The sequence below is a fragment of the Panthera onca genome, chromosome X (genome assembly GCF_046562875.1).
Source record: "Panthera onca isolate mPanOnc1 chromosome X, mPanOnc1 haplotype 2, whole genome shotgun sequence".
Classification (NCBI taxonomy): domain Eukaryota; kingdom Metazoa; phylum Chordata; class Mammalia; order Carnivora; family Felidae; genus Panthera; species Panthera onca.
In genome coordinates this window covers 110603616-110618528 of record NC_138357.1, presented here as the reverse complement: position 1 = coordinate 110618528, position 14913 = coordinate 110603616, and the positions used below count along the sequence as shown (strand labels likewise).

Here is a 14913-nt window from a genome sequence, read left to right as displayed (position 1 = left end):
ATACTTTGGGGTGTGTGTGTGTGTGTGTGTGTTGTAATAACAAGTTAATGAGGTATCAAACCATAACCCATGGGATAAATACCTAATGGGAATATTTCGGAAATAAGCGCTAAGCCTGTTACAGAGATATTCAAAGCAAAGGATATCACATTGGTGGCCCTTAATTTAGGTGACAATCAGTTTCTCCAACTGGTAAGGCCAATCATAGATGGTAATGAATGATCCTGAAGGCACAATCTCTCTCAGTACCTCTAATAGTTATAAAAGTCTTCTATCCCAGTAATTTACTAAAAGGAGATCCCCCCCCCCAAAGTGCACTGCTTTTGTACATAGTTACCCTTCTCCCTAATTCTATGACTTTCTTTCATTTCATGATCATGCCTTCTACTTTCTATCGCTGACATGAAACAATAGGAGCAGAGACAAGTCACTTCACAGAAGAGTGAGAGCTCCTGTGTCTAAGCTAAGAAATGGTTCTGAATTTATACTCTCAAGGATCTGCTGAGCATTCCTACTCAAGTCTGTAAGTATATTAGGGCCTGGATTTCATTCTCTCTTTGATGAAGAAGAAAAATAAAATGACCCTAACACATCCAACACCTCTAGAATTCTGTGGTTCTGTAATACATGGTATTATTCCATGTAAAGATGAAGCCCTAGACAGAGAAATATAGTATACTCTTCATTAACTAAAAGCCACATTGAACTAAAATTTCCCTTTTTAATAATGAACTAAAAGATACTGGGAATGCTTTAAAACTCCTAGCATAATTCATAAAGAGGTGTGGAAGACTTGTAATGTGTCTGGTCAAAATACATATGGGTGAATAACCACATGAAAAAAATTCATTAATCAATATTCACCCAGAGCAGTGTTTCCCAAATTGTATGGCTAAGATACAATTTGTTAGTTAGCGAGAAGTGCTTTTAAACAGGTGGTGGGCCCTGGAGGGTCAGTTAGACTTAACGACTTGCTTCCAAAGAATAGAGTGATAATATTTATTACTATGATGGAAAGCTAGAAATAATAATTTTACAGTAGGAAAACCCTGAGTAATACTACTTAACCAAATGACCAAGGTTAAAGTCACCAGTGATGGCTCATGTTGCAGTGTGCCTTTAAATTTTGCATCAGATGTGCCTGCCGACCACATCCTAGTATCAAGTCCTCTGATTGGTCAGGCCTTCAAAGCCCTGCCCCCAAGTCAAACAATAGTTCCCTCTGTAACAGCTGCTTAGCTAAGGCCGGGCGACATAGTCCGTTGGTCAAGAGCCTGATGAGAGAGACCTCGGACTACATCGTCTTCCAACTCTAGGTAGGCAAGAGGCCAATACCAATCTCACCATTACTCAGCAATGGCCTGGGCCCCAGAGAAAAGGGAAGAGCCTAATCCAAGAGATTTCAGAGCCGGTCGGGACGACAGAGGTGGTGCCAGTGGCGGTGGTGGTGCCAGTGGTGGCGGTGGTGGTGCCAGTGGTGGCGGTGGTGGCAGAGGTGGTGGCAGTGGCGGCGGCGGCAGCAGAGGCAGGGGCAGAAGTGGCAGGGGCAGGAGCTGCTACGTGGAGGTCTTCGGCCCCCGAGAACCACCTCTGTGCTTTAAATTAAATAACAACATGATTGGTGTGGTGATTGGTCGTGGTGGATCCAAGATAAAAGACATCCAGAGTACGACCAGCACCAAAATACAGATCATGAAAGGCGATTCTGAAGCAGAGGTGAAAATTTTTGGTACCAAGGATATGAAAGCAAAGGCCAAGGCAGCTATAGAAACTCTCATTAAAAAACAAGAACGAAGCTACACTTCAGAATCCAGTGTTGATAATGCTGGCCCTCAGCCCTTTGTGGGACGAGATTTTCACACAGATACCACTGGTAGACAAGTTCAGCCACTGATAGAGTGGGATCAGGTCAGGGCAGAAGTCGTAGAGTGGGAAAAAAGAAAATGGGCAGATTTACCACCAATTCAGAAAAATTTTTATGTAGAATCCAAAACAACAAGGTCAATGTCTCGAGTTCAGGTAGATATGTGGAGAAAGGAAAATTTTGACATAATGTGTGATGACTTGAAAGATGGTGAAAAGCGTCCCATCCCCAATCCCATCTGTAAATTTGAGGATGCTTTCCAACCCTATCCTGAACTTATGAAAAACATTAGAAGAGCTGGTTTTCAAAACCCAACACCGATTCAGTCACAGGCATGGCCAATTATTCTACAAGGAATCGATCTTATAGGAGTTGCCCAAACGGGAACAGGCAAAACTTTGTCCTATTTAATGCCTGGGTTTATTCATCTCAATAATCAACCAGTATCGAGAGAGGAAAGGAATGGACCTGGCATGCTGGTCCTTGCACCCACTAGAGAATTAGCTCTTCAGGTGGAAGCTGAATGTTCTAAGTATTCATACAAAGGTCTTAAAAGTGTTTGCATATATGGTGGTGGGAATAGAGATCGACAAATACAAGACATTACCAAAGGAGTAGACATCATTATTGCAACTCCTGGACGACTGAATGATCTGCAAATGAATAAGTTTGTCACCCTACAAAGCGTAACCTACTTAGTCCTAGATGAAGCAGATAAAATGCTAGATCTGGGGTTTGAACACCAGATAATGAAGATTTTATTAGATGTGCGCCCAGACCGCCAGACCATTATGACAAGTGCAACCTGGCCAGATACCATTCGTCAACTTGCTCAATCTTATTTGAAAGAGCCTATGATTGTTTATGTTGGCACTCTGGATCTAGTTGCTGTAAATACAGTGAAGCAAATTGTAATTGTTACCACAGAAGAAGAAAAACGATCTCTTATCCAAGAATTCCTAGAGAGCCTGTCACCCCAAGACAAAGTCCTCATCTTCGTCAGCAGAAAACTTGTCGCTGATGACTTATCCAGTGATTTAGGCATACAAGGTATCCCTGTACAATCACTGCATGGTGACAGAGAACAATATGATCGTGAACAAGCACTAGAGGACTTTAAAATCGGACAAGTGAAAATATTGATTGCTACCGATTTAGCATCCAGAGGTCTTGATGTTAATGATGTCACCCATGTGTATAATTATGACTTCCCCCGCAATATAGAAGAATACGTACACAGAGTGGGGCGTACTGGAAGAGCAGGGAGGACTGGCATATCGATTACCCTCATGACTCAAAATGATTGGAAGATTGCCACTGAATTGATTAAAATTCTGCAACGAGCAAATCAAAGTGTCCCCAAAGATCTTATAACAATGGCCGAACAATACAAGTTACATAAGCAAAAAAAGGACCCAGGAAGAAAATCAAAATCTCGTGAAAAACCCAAGAAGTATTGTTGATATCTACGTTGAAAAGTCGTACTACACTACCTGAAGATTGAAGATATGTTAAAGATCTATAATATTCAAGATACATCAAAAAGTTTTGGAAACATATTAGCAGCTTAAGGACATTTACCCAGTTATTAAATACAAGTTTCCAATGTTGTGTATGTTCCTTAATAAAATCAAAAGTGTTGGAAAAATCAGAGAGTGAGAGATTATGTGGGAAAAAATTAAATGTGATGTGTTGGTTCAAGTCTAGTTTTTTTTTTTTATAGCCTGCCATGTCCATCTGTGTCTTCTCTAACAGACTGGGAGCAGACAACAATGGTGCTTTTCCTGCTTTAAAAAGCTGCACTGAATTGAAACATAATTATCATCAAGTTTATCCTGGTCAAAATATTCTATTTTCCCCCAGTGGTTAGTTCCACAACAACCCCTAAAAATATGTCCATTGTCATTCCCTAATTGAAAAAAAATTCATTAGAAAATAAATGCTCAGTCGTCAAGTAGATTCCACAATTCTGTTTCTATCACTAACTTTTGGTTAAAACTTCTGTGGAGGCCACTTACCTTCTGAAGGCTTCACTTTCTTCACTAATACATTGGGATGGTTGTAGTAAATAATTTTGGGGTCCCCTTCACCTCTAAATTCTATATTGTAACCAAATTTGTGTAACTCAGCCTTTACTAACACTTTATTTTCTAATCTAGGAAGAAAAATCACATCCTTGTGTAACAAATTGGAACAATGAAACCCTTTTTAATGACAGGATAGTACATTCTTCATTTTTATTGATTTTTGAAATGTGACTCACATTTATCTTTATTTGCTTTTCACCATATTTTATTTTTCAATTTGTCTTGAAAAGGTCAAAACATCATTTATACATAATGAGAAAAATTAATGTGAAAGAAAAATATATCTTACATACTGGGAAAAACATTAAAAATTCAACCAAATGACACTTTTGCCATAGGAAACAAAAAAAATTTTTTTTTCATTTTACTTAGAGAGAGAAAGTGAGCAGGAGGGGGAGAGGGGCAGAGAGAGAGAGGGAGAGAGAATCCCAAGCAGGCCCCACATTCAGCCCAGAGCCTGACGTGGGGCTTGATCCTATGACCCTGAGGTCATGACCCAAACTGAAATGAAGACTCAAACAACTGAGGCACCCGGGTGCCCCACTACAGGAAGCAATTTTAGTTGAACTCCGAATTTATAATGTATCTCAAATGTTTTATTTAGAGGCAATACAAATCTTCTCACATTCCAAGAAGTCCTCCCAAAGATGCTAAATTTTAAAATTCAATGTTTATGAGAACTTAAGAGTTAGTCAAGCCTTACAATCTCCAACAAATTAAAAAAAATTAACACAGCCATCTTTTTTCCCCAGCATCCCCAGCAGTGACCACAACAAAGTAGTCAGAAATTAAATGAAATAAAGAGGTAAATACTCTAGGTTAAATCCTGGCTTCAAAGGCTCTTAATATAGGCCTCAATATTTCTTGATAAAATTCATAACAATGGTTAGCATTTTTGAGTGTTTGATATACAAAAAGGTGCTTTATCATCTAATTTATAATCTTTATAAAAAACCCACTCAGAAGGTAATCTTACCCCTAATTTTCAAAGAATGGAACAAGATCAGAGAAACTAACTTGCCTAAGGTTACTAAATCTGGTTAAAGAGGAGTTACATGATACATTAACCCAGTTGTGCCTGATTCCAGTATTGACATTCTTTTCATTTTAATACAGTTAATGTGTGCAAGACAATATGCTTATTTATCTACAGGTTGCCCATACATTCAGATTTAGTGAAACAGAGTGGTATGTGCAGATTTACTCTAATGCAAAAGCAGTCTAGAGCAGAACCTGTGACAGAAACTCAAATGGCCCACTCCCATTCACTGAGAGTAGAAATGATGAATGTTTAGCAAGTCAGAGTATATGTTATTTGTCAGAATTCCTCTTAGGGACAACACTATATTTGTTAGAGAAAAGTGTAACAATTAAACCACTTTGAGATAGCTTCTTCAATCATGTTCAAGTAACAACAGCAAAAATTATCACTCAACATCCACTCGTAACACAAGGAGACAATGTACATTTCTTCTCAAACAAACAACTGAAAACAAGAGCCGCTGTATGCGGAAAGGTAAGCATAGACAGAACGGGGGTCCTAAACCAGGGGCATTTTGGGCCCTCCCTCCAGCAGACATTTAACCGTATGTGGAGACAGCATTGGTCTTTTATCAGGGGCTTGGGTGGGAAGGTGTTACTGGCAGCTTGTTGGTAGAGGTCAGGGATACTGTGCAAATACTTTACCATCTACAGGACAGCCCCACCCAACACAGAATTTTTGGGCCCAAAACATTATTAGTACTGAGATGAACAATCCCTAAAGGAGCATGAACAAAACAAAACAACAAAAACCAGTTGCACAGTAACCAAGAAAGGACTTCAGGAGAAGAAAGAGGGTTTTAAATGATATCTTTTAGGAAAAGTAAGATAAAAACAAAGAGGGAGGCAAACCATAAGAGACTCTTAAATAGAGAGTACAAACAGGGTTGCTGGAGGGGGGTTGGGTGGGGGGATGGGCTAAATGGGTGAGGGGCATTAAGGAGGGCACTTGTTGGGATGAGCACGGGTGCTATGTGTAAGTGATGAATCACTCAATTCTACCCCTGAAATCATTATTACACTATATGTTAAAAGAAAAATAAAAAAAATGACATGGGTTGTGGAGAATAAAACCCCACAACCTTCCTATTCTTGGCATAATCTGCACCACTGGTTCCCCATCAGGGCCAATTTTGACAATGTTTAGAGACCGATTTGGTTGTCACAACTTAAGGGAGGGGAGGGGTACTGGCATCTCCTGGGTTGAGTCCAGCAGTGCTGCTAAACATCCCACACTGCACAGGACCACCCCCCAAAACAAAGAATCACGTAGCCCAAATGTCAATGGTGTCAGAGTTGAGAAACTTCAGAATCAATTAAGCAAAACATCACTCCTCAAATTTGTCTGCAGAGAACCCAAGAAGGGAGTTTAGCAAGGAAAACAAAGGGTTGTTTTTTTGTGTGTACTGTTTAACAGAAAACCCTCCGCCAACCTCCCTATGTTTGGTATCACCTATATCAATGATTCTCAGAGTTGATTTGCCCCCTAGGGGACATTTGGCCATGTCTGGAGACATTTTTGGTTGTCCCATCCAGGCAGCAAGATTGCTATTGGCATCTAGTGGGTACAAAGTCAGGGATAAACATCCTATAATGCACAGGATAGCACTAAAACAATGGACTTTTCAGCCCAAAATGTCTATGGTATCGATGTCAAGAAACTGTGATTTCCATCGACTGACAAAAGTTTTGTGAGTGAACTGTTTTTTTGTTTTTTGTTTTTGAAACTCAAAGAAATATTGAGTTCTGCATCCACATTGGAACAGAATGAAAGCTGATCACTGACCATGCAGTGACACAGGAGACAAAGTATGAGGATTCAGCCAAACTCAGTTATTCCTGTACAGTGCTTACTATGATGATTCCCATTTAGTAGGTGCTCAACAAATACGCCCTGCTTCACCCATCACCCATTATATAATGCTTCTTCACCGCAATCCTGGATGCTCTTAGTCACAGCATCTGGAAAACCCTTTCTCCTTCCCTTCTGCCAGGTCAAATGAGATTCATGAGTCTGTGTCCAGCCAAAGTGCCACATCTTCCCGAAGATCCTACCTGCTCTCCTCCAATTCAAGACTTTTATAATTCTTGTTATCTACCAATAATGTTGATATTTGTACTGTATTAGTTTGCATTCCTGCAGAGACAATTTTGAAAAATTCAAAATAATTAACAGAAATTACACTATCAAATATTTAAATACACTATACAAATGTAACTAACAGTTCAACTAGTTTATCCTGTATGATTGAAAAATCATGAGACAACTGTCCAGAGCTAAATCTGCATAGGAAGCTAGTATGGTGTACAATCAAGGTGGAATCTTCAAGTTAGTAAAGACAGGAAAGTCTATTCCAGAACAAATTTTAACAGTTCAAAAATACATAACACACATACAGACCAGGACAAATGATCAACCATCAAACTCTTACTATGAAAATAAAATCCCCACTAGATTCCTGCTTTTTGTAAAAGTAAAATAAATTGAAGCTCACTCATAAAGGAAAATAATTTCTGATATGAAAGTGGAAAAAAAATTTAAAGATAGAAGCAACTAACAATGTAAAAATGAAATGTCAATAATACCATAAAAGGCACAGGAAACAAAAATAATTTAAAATATATAAAACAGTCATAGTTACTGATATTTAATATACAGAGATTTTTACCAAGGAAAAATAAAGGCTGGGTTCCAAAATAGACATATGGGCAGAAATGGAAAAGGCAATTCACCAAACACACAAACAAGTGAACAATACATGTGAAAAACCACTTAACTTCTTTCTAATCAAACAAATAAAAATTAAACCAATGACATAATGTTTTCCCTAGAAAATTGGGCTAGGAATAAAAAAATAAGACTGGAAATACCTAACAGTAGTAAGGATGCAGGGCAATAAACACTGATAAATTAAAATTTGGTAAAATCATATTCCTTGGAGGAGTAGTTGGGATTATGTATAAAATCAGTGTTTAATACTTATGTTTAATCGACTAATGACCCAGTAATAATCATATCTAGACATTTACACTAAGGAGATCATCATATATACATACCAAGATGTACATACAAGGCTATTTGCCACCGGGATGCTTTCAAGAAGTAAATTAAAACTTTTTTTTAAGTTTATTTATTTTGAGAGAGGGAGAGTGAGCACAAGTTGGATAGGGGCAGAGATAGAGGGAGACAGAATTCCAAGCAGGCTCCACGCTGTCAGTACAGAGCCTGACATGGGGCTCAAACCCACAAACTGTGAGATAGTGACCTGAGCCAAGATCAAGAGTCAGACACTTAACTGACTGAGCCACCCAGGTGCCCATGAAAGAACTAAATTTTAGAAAACAACACTCAAAGTCCAATGACAGGATACAAATTAAATAAACTGTAGCATATCTATTCCCAATCGGGAATAGAAGAAATCATGTTCTTTAAGAATATTTAAGAGTAAAAAGGGAAGTTCATAAACTCATCTATTTTTAGAAAATGACACTGGTCCATATACCTATATAGAAAAAAAGCAGACGAGGGGGTGCCTGGGCGGCTCAGTGGGTTAAGCATGTGACTTCGGCTCAGGTCGTGATCTCACAGTTCCTGGGATGGAGCCCTGTGTCAGGCTCTGCACTGATCTCTCAAAGCCTGGAGCCTGCCTCAGATTCTGTCTGTCTATCTGTCTCTCTCTCTCTGCCCTTCCCCTGTTCACACTCTCTCTCAAAAATAAACATTTAAAAAAAAAAGAGAAAAAAGCAGATGAGATAGACACACATTAATGACAGTCATAGTTTTCTATATTGTGAAATCATAGGTGGTTTTAATATTTTTCTAAAATTTCTGTATCACTTTGATTATAACAAAAATGAAATTGTATATAATTTTTGAGTGACTGACTCAAAAGTAACTTCATGAATAATAAAGTGACTAAAGCAATTAATCAAGAGGCACTGTAGTTGAAAGTATTCAAAATATAAGCATCTCTTCTGCTTCCCCCATTAAAATGTAAAAATCATTGATAGGAAACTTCGCTGTTTTCCACCACTGCATCTTAAGGGCTGAAAACAATGCTTGTGGGACATAGGAGGAGCACAGTAAATATCTGAATAATTTGGCAAAGGAAAGAATAAATGAAAATAAATACATTACTTTATTGTCATTGAGCCAAAGTGAGCTTTTCTATTTCTGTTCCCTATTTTGTCTGTTAACATCTACTGGCCTATACCTCACCTCACCTTCTGTTTCATAATAAGAATAATGCTAAGTGTTCTCACCAGAAAACAAAACAAAAACGAAGGAACACAAGGCACCTTTAGGAAGGACTAGATATGTTTATGTCCTTGATTGTGGTGATGGTATCGCGGGTGTTTCCTTAGGTCTGAAGTCATCAAATTGCACACATTAAATATGTGTAATTCTTTGTATATACATAATACCTCAATAATGCTAATTTTCAAAAAGGAAGAACTGGGGATGGCTTCCAACTTACGTTGAATAGAGACCAAATGTCCTTTTCCGTGTGACCAATGGGAACTCTGGTTTTGGTTTTTTGGGGTGTTCTTGTGTGTTTGTTTGTTTGTTTGTTTGTTTGTTTTAATAATTACATGGATTTCACAGTCAGGTTTTCTAACTCTTACGTAGAAAAATAAAGTAAAAACTGATCAGATGACATTGTTAAAGGAAGCAAATGCCACTGCAGTACTGAACAAGAGGATTCCAGTTTTACTTAAAAATCCTAACTACAGCTATATGTAAATATCCTCATGCATGTTTGTCAGTGCTTAGGGACAGACTGGTCATGATACATGAGAATACTAATAATAGCCACCTCTGGAAAGTTAGGTTGGGGGGAAAACAATTACATAGCTCTATTACTTCTGTAATAAAAACTACCTTATGTACGAACACCAGAGACAGTGTGTATGTCGACAAGACTAAGCTGAAGACTCAAGCATTTGAGCTTCTTTTCCAGGCAAACATACCGCAGAATCTCACAGAAATCTACTTTTGTGCAGAAATAAAACTTGGTGGTTCTTATGGTTTTACCTACAAAATTCAGAAATGTTGTTGCTTTAGGAAGTAGCAAAAACTGTGTGAAGAAGCACAAAAAGGAAGACATAATTACTTACAGATTATATGATGAATTCTGTCCACGTAAAGAAATAGCTTTCTAATGCCCTAAAACAAATGAGCAAGAGGAAGAGGAGGAAGAGGAGGAAGAGGAGGAAGAGGAGGAAGAGGAGGCCCTCACAGGAAGGGACGTTTTCATCTCACTTTACAGAGGCTCAAAGAGGTCACACAGCTTTCCCACAGGAGATGAGTAGTGGAGCTAACTCTGTGCTGAAAATCATAAACTCAGTAAAGAAGCAGGGTAGAGTGTGCAGAAACACAGGAGAGATGAGAAAGGGGAAGCATATGGATACCTGACTTTGTACCAAAAAAGTACCCCGTGCAGGAATTTTCACTCTTGGCCAACTTTTTTCTACTCCTCTCCCTGAGCCTTAAGTATCTCTGTAGCTTTCAAGCACTGGAGAAACCAGCATAGTACGCTCAACGTCTAAGATGACAGAACTACAAATGCTGATTAATCCAATCAGACTTCTGTGAAGTCCTTTTAAAAGATCAGTCTTGACAATGTTCACTTAGACATTTAGTAAACTATGAACCACAGCAACAAGAAAAGGAATGTGCCCCTACTATGTACTACACCTACATAAAAAACGTATTCAAGACATAAAGACTGCAATAAAGCCTTCATATTCCTGGCCTGGGGCGGGGGTGGGCGGGGGAGGAGGAGAGTGCAAAAGAAGCAAACTAACCTGCAAGGGTATCAAGTCCACGTTCAGTAATCAATTGATAACCACTATTGTCCGAATTTCTGCGAATACAATTACAAAGTGCCACCTTAGCAATACTGAGGGCGGCAGACGCTGGCGGGTTACCTACTGAACAGCTGCCCCCACCACCTCCCTCTTAGTTGCTAGCGTAACCCGCTCCCCATGATTCAGTTGGAAAAGCCAGAAAAAAAACCAGCCTCCCCTCCCTTGCAGCTCCAGCACAGGCATGTGACACAAACCTGCCTCTGGGACTGACAGGAGAGGGTGCTTGGCAACCTTAAAGAAAGATCTTCCCCCCTTAAGAACAGAGGCATGCAAGGATAAACTCTCCTTTCTGCTTTTGTACATGGTTGTGTCAAGACATGAGGTTTTAACAGGCATTTTAGACGAGGACGAGGTACATCTGAAGACCACCAATGCGTTAGGTGTGATGGAATATAGCTGTGAAAAGCACCTGGGGCCTGGCTGTGCTTCTGAAATAAAGCCGGTGTGGCAGCCACGGAGCCTGAGGAGGGGTGGTCCTCAGATCTCTGTTTGAGAAAGAACTTACTGATCAGTTGCAACGAGCGCAGGTAGCTGACAGCCCCCAGCTGCAAACAATGCACGGCAGCAATTGTGCGGAGGACAAGTACTTCCGGAAGTGCTGGCTAGTGACTGAGCACAGTGGGACACCAGGACTCAGTCATTTCTGCCAAACATGGGACTCCTCTATGGAATATATTTTCATTAGAGCTCCCTGTTAGGCTGGTTCTGAGTTTCTCACACGGCCTCAGTGGAGTCTTATGCTCTTGCTACCTAATCCTTCCTCCTTTCCCCCCAGGAATCCCTTACTTCAGCACTTTGCATTATATGAAATAAACATCTTTATTATTTAAGTCACTATCAAAATTATATTACCAGCAGCCCAAATCATCTTAACTGATCAACTGGAAAAACAGCCATATGGTACCTTGTGTTGAGGCAGTGAATTTCCCATTATTACGCAGAGTCTTCAATGAGGGACACTTTACTAGGATGAGAGTTGACTGTAATAAGCAAGTTAAACCCGTCCTCTGGATGTTTATTTAATGGGGGCATTACAAACAAAGGCTTCTACAGAAAGCTGATATAATTTTATAGATATTTGGAAGCATATCAAACAAGCCCAGGTTTTGAACAGTCAGTAGCAATTAGAGGAAGAAGTGAGAAACCAGCAGGGTAGAACACTTGAGCAGCAGTCATGAAAAGACCCAATATCAAGGTCATCTGAACCAATAGCTTTAACAGCATTCACACTTGGCTGCACCTGGAGTACATCACTGGCTCTGACAGATTTGAAATGTAGCCGACCAAAGAATTTCTTGCAACCAACAACATAGAAGGGCTCTGGGTGAATAATTCTACCTAATGGAGATACACAGTCAAAAACAATAGGAAACCTCTCTTGAACACAAGGAATTAAAAAAAAAATTTTTTTTCCACACAGAAGGGGAATAAGGAGACAGGCATTGATGGGCCAACTTTGTTTTTCTACCTGAGCTTGAAAATCCATTTAAAAAAAAGCAAAGAGCAAGTATGTTCTAAAAGAATACTGAGAAAGTCAGCAAACCATTTCTCTCCCTCTCCCCTCCCTTCCTGTAACCCAAGGGCTCCTCCCTTAATAAAAAAAATGGCAATTCAGGATTTCCTGGTGTATTGATTGGGGGAAAAAATCTATAATTAAGTGGAAAGATGGAAGAACTGGTCCCTTGTCTTTATGCTGACTCCTCCACCTCACTTCTCAAGTTCTGCTGAAGCTGTTCAGCGTCATGCAAGTCCATAAAACCACCGGAGTCTCTGACACCTCCTCGCCCAGCACACAAACCATAGTAAAAGCACTGCTCACCACCATGTGTAAATGTCACCCGTGAGGCCCCTTCTCTTACTGCAAACTTGTGTTTTCTTCAAGCCCTTCCAACAGGGTAAAATGTCTGCAATGATGTTTACCCAGCTTATGTAAAGTCCATCCCATCATCCAAAGCTTGCAATGTGTGGTGAACTTTCAGCAGTAAGTGTACTACAGATGTGCTTTGGGGTCCTAATTAAAATTTCGATTGGAACCCATTTCTCATATTCACCAAAATCCCACTGAAGCCTGAGCTAATTGATTTTAGGACTGGGTTCCGTGAGGACCCATATGCTATTTTACATCAATGTTTTAATGTTCTCGGGAATCAATAAATGTGGCCTTGTCATATCTCTTCCCAGTATTTGTTTTTGTTCCGTATGTAGGCCATTCCTATGACACACACCCTTGTGCACAGTGCCTTCCTGCAAAGCACCATGCATCAACCCATTTCAACTTGACTCTCTCACGGATGAGCGACATTAACTCTCTGTTAACTAAAGGGAATATGAGTTTTCTGCTTCTGGGAGAGTCCCCGCCTTACTTATCCCTCAACTTCCATTGTACAGACTTACACGTGTTGGTGTCCAGTTTGGCTGAGAACACACAGCCTGCACCAGACCCCTGAGTCCTCCAGACCTCACTCTGTCATCCAGAACTCAGAAGGTGATCCAATGCAGGATAGGAAGAGTGAGCTGAATTTACTGTTCCTGTAAATGAGGGAAAAGATCTACCCCTGCTTTTTGGAGGATACTGGCTGCTGACCCCATATTCAAGCATAACCTAACAGTTAAGGGTGAAGCCTTAGGAGTCAATAAGGCCAGCACAGGAGTCTCAGTTCAACCAATTGCGATCGGTTATATGAATTTGAGGAAGTCATGTGTAGGCCCTGAGTCTTGGTTTCATGAGCTGCAAAAGATGATGATTCAATTGCCACTTCATGAAGATTAACCCATAAACATAGAGAGCACCCAGGATAAAAGAACATTATACTCAATAGTTTTGTAAAACAGAAAATAGTTTGGAAGATGATGGTAACACTCAGGCCAATCCAACCTAATTGTCACTTGCACAAATTATCAATTTTACATAATAGCAAGGAATTCCCCAAACATGGTAGTTTCGTTGTGGCAGATGTTTCCATGGAACGTGGAAACATGGAACGTACACTTGTCAGGTCTACCTGTGGAACCTGCATCCTCCTGACCTCTCTTTCTCTCTGTATGTCTGCTCATTCTTCTCCCTCCACACGCTGCCTTTTGCTATTTTTCCACACACATGGTGGATGACAGGTGATTCCACAGCATTCTGGTTTACGTGACATCTGCTCATAACATCATTCTAGGTTGAGCTAGATTCCAAGTTTCTCCCTCTGTAAGAGAAGATCTGACCAGTCCAGTTTGGATCAGGTGTCCACTTATGGCCCAGTCAAGAGTTGTGGGAGGACTGGTGGTAAGAGGGTCCTCTGACAAAAATATACCTGCTAGCACCACCCCATCCCTATATTTGAGAGGAAGTTAACTTCAGAGATGAAGGACCTCAGGGACTACACTATTAAATTGTTTTTCTTACAAAGAAAGCCCATATATATCTATCATTTTATAGATCTAGCTAGCAGCTCTAGTTGTCATGTAGAGGCCACCACACTTCTTTTTAGGCATTTCCTTAAAATATGAGCATTTTCATACTACCTAGAGAAACAACTCATTGGTATATCCGTTATTATTTATCACTTATTTAACCTACCCCACATCTGCAAAGTTTGATAAGATCATCTGATGAACAGTATCTGCTTCTAATGAACTTTCACAACCATTGTTCCAAGAGCAGTACTCACAATATTTATATCGTAACTTCCCAAGCCTATTCTTTGCAAAATCTGAAACTGTTCTATTAATAAACTTCACGTTTAAAATAAGACAACTCCTATCACTTAAATTTATCTGCCTGCCAAACACCTTTGCATGAAACTTAGTTTCATTACCCTATTATCATGTTTAGGTATTAACATATTAGCACTAAAAATGTATGTTCAGTGTCACACTTGTGGTTTTGGTAAGACAAAGTATTTCTTGGAACTTTCTACTTTCCATATCATCTTAAACCACAAAGAAATTGATTAAGGGTAACTCTCTTGAATACAACATAGTTTTTTTTTCTTATTTACCACAGATCTAATTCATTGTCATATCTCATTCATTTATTATTGATGAGTTATCTCAATGTATCAC

The 14913-nt window shown here is 39.6% G+C and overlaps 1 protein-coding gene and 1 long non-coding RNA gene across 2 annotated transcripts in view; one reads left to right on the top strand and one right to left on the bottom strand.

Annotated features, from left to right (window-relative positions):
* Positions 1 to 14913, bottom strand: part of LOC145714623 (uncharacterized) — a 544307-nt gene that overhangs the window by 286393 nt on the left and 243001 nt on the right. The gene's annotated exons all lie outside the window — the stretch shown is intronic.
* On the top strand, positions 1250 to 3515 carry DDX53 (DEAD-box helicase 53). The gene is made up of 2 exons (XM_081794336.1): positions 1250 to 1429; positions 1526 to 3515. Exons 1-2 carry the CDS (start codon positions 1357 to 1359, stop codon positions 3325 to 3327), a joined length of 1875 nt encoding a protein of 624 aa, XP_081650462.1. The 5' UTR covers positions 1250 to 1356; the 3' UTR covers positions 3328 to 3515.

Excerpts from the sequence above, each read along its gene's own strand:
- DDX53 (XM_081794336.1), top strand. The coding sequence starts at position 1,357 with ATGGCCTGGGCCCCAGAGAAAAGGGAAGAGCCTAATCCAAGAGATTTC. Across the intron at positions 1,430-1,525 it reads CGGTCGGGACGACAGAGGTG|GCAGGGGCAGAAGTGGCAGG; the intron begins GTGCCAGTGGCG and ends GCGGCAGCAGAG.